This window comes from Carettochelys insculpta, chromosome 23 (genome assembly GCF_033958435.1).
Source record: "Carettochelys insculpta isolate YL-2023 chromosome 23, ASM3395843v1, whole genome shotgun sequence".
NCBI lineage: Eukaryota > Metazoa > Chordata > Testudines > Carettochelyidae > Carettochelys > Carettochelys insculpta.
This window is the reverse complement of record NC_134159.1, coordinates 18,494,871-18,510,498: the sequence shown is the minus strand read 5'-3', so window position 1 is coordinate 18,510,498 and position 15,628 is coordinate 18,494,871. Positions and strand designations below refer to the sequence as shown.

The following is a 15,628-nucleotide window of genomic DNA, read 5'->3' as shown; positions in this document are numbered from 1 at the left end:
ATGTGATGACTTGCACTAGCGAACTGATGGTGCGGAAGTGGGCGTCGGGTAGGTACACCCTTGCTGTGATAGAGTTTATACGTGCCCCTATGAACTCTATGTCTTGTGTGGGTTCGGTCTTTGACTTCGCGAGGTTGATGACTAGGCCCAGCGAAGAAAACGTGTCCGCTGTGACGCGTATCATGTGTAGGACCTCTGCCTTCGAGGCCCCTTTCAGTAGGCAGTCGTCCAGGTATGGGAAGATAAACACCCCCTGTCTGTGCAGGTAGGCTGACACCACTGCCAGGGTTTTGGTAAAGACTCTGGGGGCCGAGGAGAGGCCGAATGGAAGAACCCTGTACTGGAAATGTTCCCTGCCGACCATGAAGCGGAGGAAGCGCCTGTGTGCCGGGTGGATCGTTATATGAAAGTAAGCATCTTGTAAGTCAAGGGCTGCAAACCAATCTCCATCGTCCAGTGCCGTCAGTACGGAGGTGACTGTGATCATCCAAAAACGTTGCTTGCGCAAGTAGCGGTTGAGGCCCCGAAGATCTAGGATGGGCCTCCAGCCTCCTGTTTTCTTCTCTGTTAGGAAGTAACGTGAATAAAAACCTTTCCCTTGGAATTGTTCCGGCATTCTTTCCACCACCCCTATGAACATAAGTTGGTCCACCTCCTGCTTGAGCCTCACCTCGTGGGCAGCATCCTGGAGGTGAGGCCTGCAGGGAGGCTTCGTCGGTGGGAGCGACTGGAAAGGGATTGCGTAACCCGTGGCTATGATCTCCAGCACCCATTTGTCTGTGGTGATCTTTTGCCACTGGGGGTGGAACGGTCTGAGGTGGTGATGGAACATGAGATGAGAGTGGCATTGAGCGATGGTAGTGATAGTGCAGCCCCCGACATACCCGTCAAACTTGTTGCCTTTGGGCCTGTCCCGCGGGCATATGGCTTTGTTGAGAACGTCGCCTGGGAGTTCTGTACTGTTGCTGCTGTTGATGGCGCCCTTGGTCGTAGCCCCGTTGATACTGAGCGTGCTGCGGTTGGTACGGGTAGCATCTTTGCTGAGGATAACATTTTTTCTTCCTGTATGGAGAAGTATAAATACCCAAGGTTCTAAGTGTAGCTCTCGAGTCCTTACTGGAGTGGAGGACCGAGTCGGTTGAGTCTGCAAACAGCTTTTGCGTGTCAAAGGGAAGGTCCACGATCTTCGCCTGTAGGTCCCTCGGGATACCTGATGTCTGGAGCCAGGATTCTCTACGCATGACCACTGCTGTAGCCATTGAACATGCCGCCGTATCCGCCACGTCCAGGGCAATCTGGACTCCCGTCCGCGATGCTACGTAGCCCTCTTGCACTATTGCCTTTAACACCGGCTTCTTATCTTCCGGAAGTGAATCCATGAGAGGAGTAAGCCTGGAGTAATTATCAAAATTATGGTTCGCTAGGTGTGCCGCATAATTTGCCATTCTCAGTAGCAGGGTAGAGGAGGAATATACTTTCCTGCCAAACAGCTCTAGCTTCTTAGCATTTTTGTCCGATCCCCCCGATTTGTACTGAGAAGCCTTTGACCTCTGCTGGGACGATTCGACCACTAACGAATTTGGTTGTGGGTGACTGAAGAGGAACTCCATGCCCTTTGCCGGGACGAAGTATTTCTTATCCGCTCTCTTGTTCATAGGCGGAACGGAGGACGGAGTCTGCCATATGGTGGTGGCTGACTCCATAACGGCTTCGTCGAGCAGGATAGCGATTTTGGATGAAGCCGGGGGTCTCAAATTTTTCAGGAGTTTGTGATGTTTCTCCTGCACCTCTGCCGTTTGAATGCCTTGTGTGAAAGCCACCCTTTTAAACAGCTCCTGAAACTGTTTGAGGTCATCTGGGGGAGAGACATCCGCGGGGGCCATGGCCTCATCTGGGGAGGATGAGGAGGAACCACTAGGGTAAACCTCCCTGGAACCCTCAGGCTCCTGCGGTCGATGATACACTTGCTCGCTGGAGGATTGTGCAGGAAAATCTCAGGGTTCTAAAATTAACTCCTCTTGAGATAACTGTGCTTCCGTCCCTGATTGGGAGTGTCCACGGGGGTATTGAACGGCCGGGGGGTACCTGCCCCTGAGTGTAGGCCTGGGGTGTCTGTATCCAGCATGATAAGGACGACCATGGCAGCACGGGCAAGGGTCCAAGGATGGAGACCTAGACCACTCGCGGGGTGTGTACCCCCAACGTCTGGGAGAGCGACACCTCCGTGACGACACAGATAGAGGCGAAACTGGTTTGTGATAGTACTCCAGGGGATCCAATCCCAGAAAAGGTGAAGGAGGCCCAAGCCACTGGTTGGAGGAACGGAGAAGGAGGTTCTGGATAGGCCGGTGGAGACCCAGGACTTCTGGGCGGCGTGTGCAGCACAGGGGGAGGGCTTGTTGCTAGCAGCAGCGCAGCCCTGTCCGGAGATGGGCTGCGGTGCCGGGCTTTTGATTTTGCCTTGCCCCTCCCCTGAGGGGCTCGCACCGCCCCCTCCCATGCCAGGGATCTTGGCCCCGCTGTCGGCGCTGCGCTCGGCACACTCAGCTGCGGTGCCACGTAGGTAACTTCCTCCGGTGCCTGCAGGCTCCGTGCCTGGCAGCCCTGCACCGTTGGTGCCGCGGGGCCGGTGCCACCTGTGGCAGTGCCGCCAGTTCCGGCGCTTGCCTCACTGACGCTCTAGGCACCGCGCGTGCCAGCTGTTGTGTAACTGGAGGCTCAGCCTCTGCCACGTGCGCTGCTGCGCTGCCGCTTGCCTGAGTGTGCGGCTGGGGGCTGTGCACTCCACTCATCCCGCTCGCTGAAACCGCCGGCAAGGATCGAGCTGGGGAGAGTTTCCTCCGTTTCTGCACCGAGGGGGTCAGAGAAGCTGCCTTCCTCTTATGCAACCCAGAGGGCCCTTCTGGGTGAGCCTTCTCCGGCAAGTCCGGCTGGAGGGCCTTGTCAAACAAGAGCATTTTAGGACACATTTCTCTATCTTTCCTGGCCCTGGCGGTGAGCGTACCGCAGTGAGAACACTTCTGGGTAACATGTGATTCCCCCAGGCAGCGGATGCATTCACTGTGCCCATCGGAGGCCAGCATAGCTTCACGGCAGGACTCACACTTTTTAAAACCTGAAGAGGCCATCGCGGTGAGTCCTTTACTGTTAATAGGGTACTTAGCACTTAACCCGTGCCTTTTTACCCGAATCACAGTCACTGGCCTGCGGGGCAGCGGACGGCCTACTGGCCTTCACGTCCACTCTTCTTCTCCGCTCCGCTCTCTCTTTTTATTATATATTTTTCTTTTTTTTTTTTTTTTTAACCGAAAAAAACAACAATTTACACTTAGAAACACCATCTAATCTGACTCTGGCCTTAGCCTGAGCGGATTCCGTCTGCAGCCAATGGCGGTTGAGAAGGAACTGGCAGGGACTGGATCGCGCACGTGGCCAGGGGCGCGCAGGGGAGTGGCGCACGCCGGCGCATGTGCGATCCAGGAGAAACTGCTGGAAGATTTCCGATCTGCGGCGCCAGGTGAGCCCGACACCTATTGTGGAGCACCCATGGGGACACTCGAAGAAGAAGATCTCTTCTGAAAAAACTTCTTTTGAAAAAGCGTGCCCACACATAAAATATAGAGAGTGTCCACACAGCCCCTGCTCTTTCGAAAGAACAGGTCAGGGATCAAAAAAGCCGGTGGCATGAGAATTGCTTTTTCGAAAAAAGGGCCCATCGAGCATCTACGCTTGGTTTTTTTTGAAAGAAGATTTTAAAAGGAGACGCTCTTCCGGATCCAGGAGCAGAAGAGGGCTTCCAGAAGAGCCTCATTCTTTCAATTGTGGATGAAAAGAGCTCCTTTTATATGTGGACACTCCATGTTTTCTTTTGAAAAGGGTCCTGATTTTCCAAAAGAACTCACTAGTGAAGACGTGGCCAGTGATTCCCATGCAACTTTATTGCATGACTAAGACCACCAGAACAAAAATTAATAGAAATCCCCCAAGAAAGCTGGCTCTCTAGAACTCTTAGGGGTGGCCAGCTTCTGAGACGTTATTTCAAGCCTGTCCGTAAAGGCCCAGCTCATGGAGTCATGTGATTAGATGAAAATTTCAGCCTTCATTAAGGAAAAGTAAGTTTTTAGATATTGCAATTGCCCAGAGAAACTGGATAAAAAGAAAAAAATCCTCAAATACATGTTAAAAATTCTTAACTTGGGGCAACAAGGGGGAAGGGCTAACATCAGTGTTCCTTGCAAGCTGAGCTCTTGAGCGGTTGCCTAGGAGAGAGTCAAGTGCTGCCCAGCTGATTAGCAGAGCACCCACAGCCTCACACAGCTGGCAGCATGTGTTTCTATTGGTGGTGAACATCCACACATGACTTTGTGCATGTAACAAATTTTATTCTGCACTTGGATGTAAAAAAATTAGAGGAAACATTGGTTAACACCTGCGTTTTGAAGGCCTGAGCTTCCGAATATGGTTTCTTTCCCATTTCTGATCCCAAGAGCTTTGAGATGAGCAACTGATTATTTTACAAAGGGGGAAGGTTTGCCCTTATTTGCTATAGTTTTTGGTGAGTGGGGGGTTGAGCCATTATGAATTAATGAGGTTTATTATTCTCCCTCACTGAAATCAAACTTCTTCAGCTGCTGATTCTTGAAATTCCCATGATATGATGTCTTTGCAAACACAGAATGACTCCAGTCTACACCTAGCTATTGCTTATGGTGAAGTTCAACATAGCGTATGCAACACGAGACACACATTTGTTACATTGCCAGCCAGGACATCTCCCATGCACACAGCAGCCATTGCAACACTCACTCAGAGAGAAAAACAGGAATTCAGCGGGACTTGGAGTCAGCAGCTAGAGTATTATTAGCCTTTCCACTGTCTTGTCTGCTGCAGAAAGCAGCATGGAACTATATTTCTGCAAAATGAACATTCAAATGGGCAGTTGGGGCTCCCATGCAGCCAGCATTTTTAACAACAAAAATATCAATCTCAGTAATCTCAAAGTTTCATGATTTATAAGGTCACAGATCAGCACACGCTGGAAGTGACTGAAATCCAAAGTCTGACAAGTTATTACAGTAGCACACCTTCTTCAGGCTGAAAGGCTACTGGTTTTTATAAGGAGAGAACAAGGCACACCGATTAAGGTGGAAGATGGAAAAATGGGCACAACTAAGCATAAATAACAGTCAGAGATATCAGCTCACTGTCATCCTCAGCCCCAAGATGCCTTGCCCCTACTTATAGACCATGTTAGGGGTATGTTAAATTATCATTTTGTGATTCAATTGCTTCTGAATGTTAGGGCTATATTTTTTTTAAATCTGAGGGCCTAATACTATGCTTCTAGGACTGCATGCAAACTCCTAAATTGAAGAGACCTGGTTTAATAAAGGAATTGTGCATGATTAAATTCCATGGGTGTCACAAGACTTGCAGGTGCTCAGCACCTCAGTACGCCAAGTCAGTTCAATTTAGGAGTCTGAATGCATGTTCAGAAGCCTACCTGTTAGCCCACAGCTCTGGAAATGCAGATCTTTCTTGGTTTTAATGTATGTCAGGGGAAGAGAGAAAATGAAAAGTCAACTCTTTTATGGATGGAGAAAAACAAAAGATTTTCACCTTCTTGATATCTGACTTTTGGCTGAGTTTCCCAGGCGGTGGCAGAGTGGTGACGGTAAAATTGTTTGGATCTTCACAGTCACGGATTTTGGATTCCTTTATCAGCGAGTCAAGTTTCTTCTTTGCTATATTCTCGACTCGCTTCCGATTGGTGGAAGCCTATTGATGAAATAAACTCATTAAACGAGGGCACAGTAGTGTGAAATCTTCATTAAGCCAATGGGAGGTCAAACAAAACTACAACTGTATGTTAAGTGGCAAAAAATAAGAAGAAAATGAGGCAAAAGAAATGGACTGAGGCTTTGCTCCAACAGACTATTAACTATCTCTCCACATGCTAATAGCCCAGCCGTCTCTTAGTTTGCACACTGTGAAATACAGTAACACTGTCAATTATCCACAGCAAGAAGAATGACCGGTGCTGGGCTTCACAGCAGATACATAGGCACGTGAGGCCCCAGACTGGAAATTAGTTACAGAGTATAAATAAATATCCCAAAGCCACAATGGAATGTGAAAGCAAAACATTTTGCAAAAGAAAGCCATGAGAACATAAATAAAAACAGAACAACTTATTGTTGAAGGGAACCCAAACCACTTGTTAACAAGGCAGCTCATGTGGCATGTGCTTTGTAACCAAGCCATTGATGGGCTACCTGGAAATAGCTGGTATTGAGGTGATTCAGGGCAGGTTCTGTTTTGGAGTATTCATTTATAAAAACAGTCTGGTCTATTTTACTATCATGACTGCACTTCGTCATTCTCATGGCGGTTCAAGATTTGTACCCCCCAGAACAGCTGAATAAAACATGTCATTTCTAAGGCACATCAAGTCTGAGGGAACTGAAAGAGCTCAAAACCATCAACTGTTTGCTAGGTCAGAGCTTGTGGCTGCAGAATTCAGTTGGAACAGGAGCAGCTGGAGAACCAGGACTTCCCCAGTTAAAAGATAGTTTTATTACACAACCCTGTACTCTTCTTCTCCGTGGGCCGTTGAATGACTGGGGTGAAGAGTGGTGAGGGGGGAAAAGAGATGGAAACATGGTTCTCTTTTCTAGCCATGCAATTTATACGGAGCAAGTCACAACTCCAGATCTTTGGAAGGTTAAAAGAAAAACCTCACAGATTGTGCTTGCTCAACAGGCCTTAGAATGTCCTGATTAATTTAATCAGAAAACAATCTGCCATTTCCCATGCTTTCCAAAGCCTCACTCTAAAGCATGGTTTCCCAAACTGGGGGGCAAGAAGAAATTCCAGGGGGGTGCGAGGCGACCCAGCCCCCCCAAGAAAGAGCCAGCCTTTGTTTCTGGCTTTCAGACCCTGTCATTTCACATGGGCGACCCAGCTCAGCCGCTACGAAAAGCAGGCAGCCAGCGAAGACCCCCATGGAGTTAGCTGCATCCTGCACAGGTGAGTGAGTGTGGGTTGGGAGGAGAGGAGGAAGATGGGGTTAGATGGGGGGCTGGCGGTGCCTGGCTTTGGGGGAGGGGAGGGGCTCCAGCAGATAGCCTCAGCAGCATGGGTCTCAGGCAGGTGGCCAGCTTGGGATGCAGGAGGCCTGTGCTGTTAGCGTGGATGGTCCACAGTCAGTCTTCTAGGATTTCCCAACTTATGAAGAAAATGCAGCATCATCGTTCATGTTAAATTAATTTGTTTCTGCTGTTTAATTACGTTTTTATTACATTTCTGGGCCAAGACAAATGATGTGTGCTTATTTTTAATTTTAAATAACATTTTTATATCAAGATTTTGTTTATTTTAAATTACACATTGAATTTTTTGTTAAAGTGGGGTTGGATGATGGTAAAGAAGTTGGAGGGCAGGAGGGTTTCTCAAAAATCAAAAGGAAGGCATGATGCTGAAAAGTTTGGGAGCCACTGCTCTGAAGCAAGCCAGGTCTAGTGAATCTGCAAGCCCAGATGTGAGCAGAAGTCAGACTAAAACAAATTGTTAGTTAATGAAGATAAAGATGTAAGCAAGGCAGTGTCCACACAGACTTTATGGAAAGAAATGTGCCCATGTGTGGCAAAGAAAAGCAGGCTCTCTACAATGAAGGATGACTCTGGCTATGGCTACAAAGCAAAGTTATTCCAAGTAACAAAATAACTCTTTCAAAATAGGCGCTATTGTGAAATGAGGGCTGTGTGTTTAGACAATGTATTGTGAGATAGCTAAGTGCCATTTCGAAATACTTTTCTATGTGTGGCAGTGTTATTTTGAAAGTTATTTTGGAACAGCTGTTCTGGAATACTTATTTCAAAATATGGCAGCTGTGTAGACATAGCCTCTCTGACTAGTCTCCACCTTTTTCTGCTTGTTTAAGGGAGAAAAACGATTTGTTCGCCCTCCTTTTAAGGAGAAGCGCATGTGAGAAGTGCATCACAGAGGGCTAACTGAAAGCTACCAGTGGGAGAACCACAGGAGTTTAAGCACCCACAAATGTGTTTATCTGAACCAGCTAATGAATGAGGCAGAAAGCCCGCGAGACCTGACTCTGGAAAAATGTCCTGTCTCCTGGCTCCGTTGTTCCTTTCTGATATGAGGCCACTGTGGTGAGCCCAGGAAACAAAGACAAAGATATGTAGGAAACAGGAGGGAGAACAGCAAGAGGTGGTGTGAACCTGGCTTGTAGCAGTGAAAGGGTTCCATTCGGTTTGGCTTTAAGTCTTCAGATGTGGAGCATTCCACTGGTCCATATTGAACCCCATCAGCCCATCTCTAGCTGCTCCATATACACAACCTTAAAGGCAGAGGGATCAGATGGCAGCTCATGTGAATGTAGGACTTGTAGTGCAATTTGCTTTGCCCTTCACCTCAATACCTTCAAGCAATTTTTAATTCCCTGCTCCACATGTTCATTCCTTGGTAACAGGAGTGATCCCACAAAGCATAAAACCCAGCAGGCTAACCTCTACCACTGCCCTGGGAGTACAGTACCTTCCACTTTGAATGGACGTAATGCCAGGCAGAGAGAGAGACAAAAACCATAGGAGCAAAGTATCAAAACATGGCAGATCTCAAAGTTAAGGGGAAAAAATTAAGAGTGCTAAAGTAGAAATATAACCAAACAAAATTGGTTCTTCTCCTTTGCAGGAATTTCAAGGTTCTTTCCCCCTTCCATGCTAGCACAGCTCTAAGAAGAAGTTTCTCTCTTTGTCCAAAAACAAAACCATTGCATCCATAAAAGGAGAGGAGGAAACAGTCTAAAGGACAAAAATAAAGGACCGCAAATGTGACACACGTCCAAAGCAATCTTGTTTAATGTTAGTAAAGGTTTCTGCCTGACCGTTTTATATTAGGTTTCCATAAGCTGAAATGCCGTACTCCCTGCACACTAGAAGATTAAGTGTCAGAAGAATTTTGCTTCTAAAAATGGACAAATAAATAAGGTGTTTTCAGGCTGAAGTAAGCAGAAATAAATAACTTCTTTCCCTTTTAACACTTTTATCCACTTAGGGGCGAATAAGTACAGCATTCAGCATGTCAAAAAGTGCTCAACGTAAGGACAACAGAGCTAGGGAAATATTCTCCAGAGAAGACTCAGCTTGAGATGGGATGGGAAGCACTGAAAGGGGGCTCATATTTTTGGAAGAACACTCCACTACGCAACCCACCCAGATACCAAAGGAGCTCTGAGATGACATTTTTATCTTAAAGATACACACACAAAGGAAAGTTAGAAAAAAGCAGTGGGACTCTGTCTCCCACTGTCATTTATCATTGGTTAAGCAGCTGCAATTCTTTTGTGCAGTTTAGGCTTTGGCACATGGATTGTAAAGTTTAAGCATTACAATGAAATTACACACACACACACACACACACACACACTATATGTAGGCACAACTCGTCCTCCCGCCATACATGGGATACCTTTGTTACCTTTATTATATATATCCCAATATGTGTAATGTATATTTATAGCTTGAGTTTTCAGAAGTTCTCACACAGCTCTCAAAACACTTCAGTGAAAGATTAAGTTGGCAGCATTTCTGAAACTCAGATCATATACATGCAATGCATCTCTCTCTCCAACACACCCCACCCCAAACACACACATATGCCACACCTATGGGCCTGATTTGCAGAAGAACTGAGTATCTCCAGTTCCAGATGAAGGTGACTGGAGCTGTAGGCACTCAGCACCTCTGTTGGGATGAAATTAAAGCAAACCAGGTCCATACTAATTTGGAACATTTGTTATTAGAGCAGGTCAAAATGGATTTGTTAAAATAAAATTTCAACAAGATGTGCAGTTCCATCAAAGCCAAACCAGTTGGCTTGGATGCAGACTCTGTCACAATATTCTTGACAAAAAGTGAGGCTCTCTTAACTCCAGAGCATGGGAGATGCAGGTTCAAGTCCCAGCTCTGCCTGAATCAGTCACCTGGGATGAACAACCATGCTTTGAGTCAGGCATAGCAGTAATGTGAGCTGGAGTGTCCCCCAGGCCAAGTCAAGCCAAGCCCCTCATGATGAGTTTACAAACACACTCACCTAGGTGCCTGAATTAGTTTTTATTCCAGGGCAGACATTTTGATCATTCAAATTTTGTGAAAAATGTTGGAAAGCTTATTTTCTGCCTTCCCAAATTCCAGTGCAGGCCTATCAAATTTTGAAGCCTTGAAAGTTGCCATGAAACAGATTTGCAATCCTCTGGTCAGTTCTATTTACACACATCCCATTAAAAAAGACTTGAAGTCTGAGAACCCACTGGGGCTGAATGTGCTTTCATATTCCAGAAGGCATAAGCCAAAGAACTCAGCATTCGTCCCACCACCACGGAACAGGTCAGCTTATGTTTGTATCCATTTTACTTACATCTCCATTCATTAGTTTGCAGTCGTCATCAATCTCATCAGCACTGTCTTCATCAGACACTTCCCCTTCCTCAGCATCATCACTAATGGTGGCTGGAAGCTTCTTGCCCTGGAAAATAAAAGGGTTAGGTAGGTCATTGTGCACCTCTTGGTATGATGAGAGGAAAGTGGTAATATGTAACTGGAGACATGATATGAGTTGGGAGTCCAGACAAGTTTTCTGAGGTCTGAAGAGTCCATAGGTAACCCAAATGCACTGAGAAGGGAGTGTGAAGTCTGCTCTACAATGGGATTGAACCTGGGACCTTAGGGACTAAAGCCATAAGCCCATACCACATAAGCAAAAGTCAATAGGCTCTTAGCCAAAGCTGTAGAGCAGACTTCATTCTCCCTTCTCAGTGCTGCTGGGTTATACCTGTATCAAGGTTCTATTAAATCTAAGGCTGTCAAGTGACCCAACTCAAGGAGAAGCCTTCAGTCCATGTTGTGGAGAAGAAAGCTTCCCACTGCCTTGCTCTTTTTGCTGTCATTCTTGCCTTTGGTCATCCCAGGGCAGACTGAACTACGGCAAGAAACACAGGTAAAAAGTGGCTATGAGGAGATCTGCTGCAAGGGGCCAGATTTTCAGAAGAGTTAGCACCTAAGTGACTTGGCTAGATTTTGGGGCCTGTTCAGTGTCCAGATGCTCCAGCAGTTCTCAGTGGGAGCTCATGAGTGGTGAGCAGTTCTGACAGTCTGGCTGTGGAATCTCAGACCCAAGGGTACTGTGATAAGGCTAGGTAAGCTGGTAGCCCTTTGCTCCACCACCTTCAGTTGGACCTGGCTCACGATTGAGTAGAAATGGGAGGAAGAAGCAAGGCTTTTCCAAGCCCTGGCCACTCAATGAGTGATTCTGTCCACACCTAGGAAAAAGGTCCAGCACATCTATCCTGCCTGTCCCAAAACAATACCTTCCCTTCCCATTGCTGCCTATCTCCTCCCTTTTCCTCCAAACCCTCGTGGCTACTGCTCCTCACAGTAGCTGCTAGGAGACAGCTCTTACCAGAGTAGAGCTGAGGCGATGTCTGAGGTTCTATCTACACAGCCAAGCTATCTCAGAATAACAAAAGTTACTTCAAAATAACTTTGGCCTTGTCTAAATGACACACATACTATTTTGAAATAAATTCAAAATAATTGGTATGTGATTTTGATTGCAGTAAACCTCATTCCCTGAGGAATAACGCTTATTTCCAAAGAGGCCATAATGGGGTCCAATGGCACTGTTTCAAAATAGTACTATGGATCCAGAAATGCTATTTTGAACTACATTTTGTGTTGGGTTGTGTTATTTCGAAGTAAGATATTTCAGATAAGGCTGTCATATAGACGTAGCAAAGATGTCTGGTCTCCTTCAACGCATGCACCTACTCACAGATCCAAGGGTGGCAGAGGGGAACATGCACTTTAGGCAGTGACCAGAAGAAAAGGCTGGGCTTGGAGCTTTTTCAAGAAGGGGTCAGGTCATGGAACCTTTCAGAGTGTCCTGGGCTAAGAGCCACGACTGCTACCAAAGGGCAAGACTTAATGGAGCTTAAATAACCTCATCAGACACAGATCACCCTTTGCAGGAGCTGAACCAGTGGCAAAAGGAAGAACAGGAGCTGGTGATGTTATTTAAACAGATGTGTCTCCAGCTCTCCTGTCCATTCAATCTACTCGGGAAAGAGATTCTATTTCATTCAAAAGAGCAGATGCTGATGTTGCCAGCACAAAAACAAAAGCAGTCGCAGTTAAACCCAATAACCTGTACATCCCCAGCAGCAAATACTCACATCACCTGAAACAACCCAGCCCAATGTCCCTGCATTTCTGACTCCACCAGACCAGCAGCATATGGGTAAAGTAATTCATACTGAATCTGCGACTATTTAAACAGATAAGTAACATCAGATGCATGATGTGTGATTACTTCTGAGATGGGCATTTATAGCCTGGCTGAGTCAGAGCTAGACAAGCAGCATTCATTTATGGGTCACTCTGAGGTGAAGGTTTGGATCTGAGGCCATTGTGCCACTCTTGGGCAATCCATTCCCTGCAGAGAAGCATTATTCTCACAAGATTCCTTGCACCTGTCTGTTACGGGGTGTGGGAGAAATGTCACAAAGACAGCTTCTTTGGACGTTTCCACTTTAGGAGGAAACCTGAAGTGAGGAGGATGTGATGCATACAGGGGATAGAGAAATAGAGCCCTGGAAATAAGCTGCCCCAGGGTTTTTTCAATCCTCAAAGACTGGAGCAAGTTTCAAACAGTCTCCTAATTGGGCTAAGCCAGTTGGCCATCCCAACTCCGAAACTAGTTGATTGGCACCTCGCTCACAGCCCATGTCAGTGCAAAGGCATTTGCCACAATGCACATACCAGTGTGTCTCTCCTCCTTACGCTGTCTTATATTAACCCTGGTCTACTCTTAAAAATTAGATTGAGCTGCCTACCTCACTCAGGGCTTGCAGTAAGCATGTGTCACTTTTGTAATACCAGTAGGAAAAAAAAAACTATGTGGCAAAAAACAGTAGAATTTGGCAACCTTGCACATAGGTAACAGTAAACAAAATGTCTTGTGGGCTACATGTAGAACCCGGATGGGCTGCAGGTTGCTCACCACTGTTTTCTACATTTTGTTTTTATCAGGAAGTGGTGCAGAATGGCTTGGATGGCTGGGTTGGATGAACAACTGGAATCTCCTGCCAGTCATGACCAGTATCTTACTGTGTCCCTCCCCTGCTCCTAGCCCAGCAGAGTGATGACACTAACAGGAAGCCAACTGGGAAGAAATAGATGTGTGAGCCAAGCGCAAAGGTGAAAAAATACGCAGCTGACCCACAACAGGCCCCGCCTTCTTAAGGCCATCTTTACAAGCTAGATCACACATGGAATTAGCTCTTGACTGATGCGAAAGGATTCTGCGGAGATGTTAGATTTAGTTTTAGTCAAGGAGCTATTTATTTAGACAGGTAAAACCTACTTTAAGCAGTTACTGTTTCAAGTGTCCTAAGGAAGAGTCAGACAGAACAGCCGTGGCTTTGAACAGAACTCCAGACTGCATACAAACACCCCTTTTAACCAGGCAGTGGATGATCCTTCACACATCTGCATCCAGCCTCAGAGGTGAGCTCTATGTCCAAGCACTAGGTTGAGGTGGGGTATGCATTCCTGCTTTGGGGAGTGGTTGGCCTACGTGCCTCAGTGGGTGAGAGACAGAGCCAGGAGCTAAAACCAGAACTCTTCTCTGGCTCCATCATTGCTTAGACAATAAACCCTCCCTTCAGTGAAGCCTTCTTTTTGGAACTGCATCCGTAGAAACACATTTGTGCAGGGCAGCTGCTCAGTGCAGAAAGTCATAAGGGACAGTTGTCAGCTTTACGCCATATCATTTATCACCTTAGATTTTGTTTCAGAAGCTCCATCAGACCTACCTGTCCACCTCCTTCATGGAGCTCCCCTTTTCTGCACCCCAGCCCTGCATGTATGGGCCACCCTGAACAGACCAGATCAAGAGCAAAACTGTGTTTCCATGAGGAAGGGATAGAGCACTTAGAACGCCTCCTTTGCATGACAAACATGCCCCTTCTTCAACACATAGGGTCCTCTGAGGAGCACTCATGAGCAACGAACAGAAGCTTGACCCTTGTGTTCTAATGAAGCCAAAAGACCTGCCAGATTAGCACCCTGACCTTTCATCTGGATGGTTAGAAAGCACATACAATGCACTGGCAAGTTCAGGACATTTCCAAAACAAACTGGATCAGCTTTGTAAGTAAGTCAAACTGTTCACGCAGAACATTCCTCACTGAAAATTTCCCATCAGTACATAAATTGCTAAACCATAGATAATATGGGCTCCCCAGAAAGAGCAACACTTCTTTGTATTTAACAGGTTCTGGACTAGAAAGATTAGTGAACAACTCTTTTATCACGTCAGCCTGAGTAATTGACCCCCTCAGAACCATATACCTCTATGGGACATTAACATGAACAGCACTTAACGTGCTCCGCCCACGAGGAAGCAGAAAAGACATCAGCTAGAGTCTTCATGTAAAGAAATACTCGTACAAACAATTTGTTAAAATAATTTACAGCATGTGCAGGCGCATTGAACCAGGCTTCTAAATCATATAACCCCTTCCCCTCCAATCCACACAATCCACCTGCCAAAAGATACCCAAAGGCACCAGAGTCAATATCGCAAACTACTGGCCTGAAAAACACCGTTTGTATCAAACACAAACGCACGGGTATGGGTGACATTGTCCAATTCACAGAAGAACAGCTTAATAGCAAAGCGAGAAGCCACAGTGTTTTTTTCCAATGTAAAATGAATACAGAAAGCAGCAAGTGAACAGTGAAAGCCAGGCAGCCATTTACTTTAATTTGGGTTACACCAAAACCTCCTAGTTGAGTTGAGTGAACAATGCTCATTACATTCTGATCACCACGCCGCCGCAGCAAAGGCAGTAAGGACAGAGCAGCAGGCATTCCAGCACTCACTGCTATAATATGATGGGCAGAATAGAAAGGGACGGTAAGACAAGCACATCCAAGTCCCTCTTCCTACTGTCCCGAGTACTGTAGCAGTGTTTCAGCTGGGTCATCATTTGGGTTTTTATAAGCCTCAGACACGGAAAAGCTGTGTTGGGGGTAGCACTATAAATGGCAACTTTCTGCACCTTTTTTGTTGAAATTTCTGTTTTTGAAACTGAAAAAATGACGCAACAAAAATGCTGATGAATTTTTAGCATTATCTGATTGTAGCTGCAATGTCAAGGGCAAGTCTTCAGACAGAGCTGGGCCTAAAAGATTACTTGTCAGCCCCACTGAGATTATGTGCTGGGTACTTTTCCACATCCTTTGTACCCTTGGCCTGCCCCTCCCACACAGCCTGGTTGCAAAAATGCAGCCAATTCAGCCTCAACTGAGAGCTGTTTTCAAAGTGCACTCCAAAGACAGTGCCCTGGAGCTTCTTTGGCACTGAGATAAGAAAAGTCAGCTTTGAAGTCTCGCCCCAGTCATCCAGCAGTAAATCCCAGCTATGAACATAACCATCATGTGAAGGTGACACTAATATCCTAGGATCAGGAGAGGTTCCCCGTCCATCCCTGCAAGGTGCTGAGCAGCTGCTGCAAGCCAAAACTCAGAACTCAGAAGCCAAAGCC

General features: G+C 46.4%; 1 protein-coding gene across 2 annotated transcripts in view; it reads right to left on the bottom strand.

Moving 5' to 3' along the window:
* Positions 1–15,628, bottom strand: part of PLCH2 (phospholipase C eta 2) — a 395,254-nt gene that overhangs the window by 52,865 nt on the left and 326,761 nt on the right. For both annotated transcript variants that reach the window (XM_074975802.1, XM_074975801.1), the window contains 2 exons: positions 10,438–10,545; positions 5,620–5,778 (listed from right to left, as the gene is read on the bottom strand). In XM_074975802.1, coding sequence (XP_074831903.1) covers positions 5,620–5,778; positions 10,438–10,545 — 267 coding nt within the window. The remainder of the gene's footprint in view (positions 1–5,619; positions 5,779–10,437; positions 10,546–15,628) is intronic.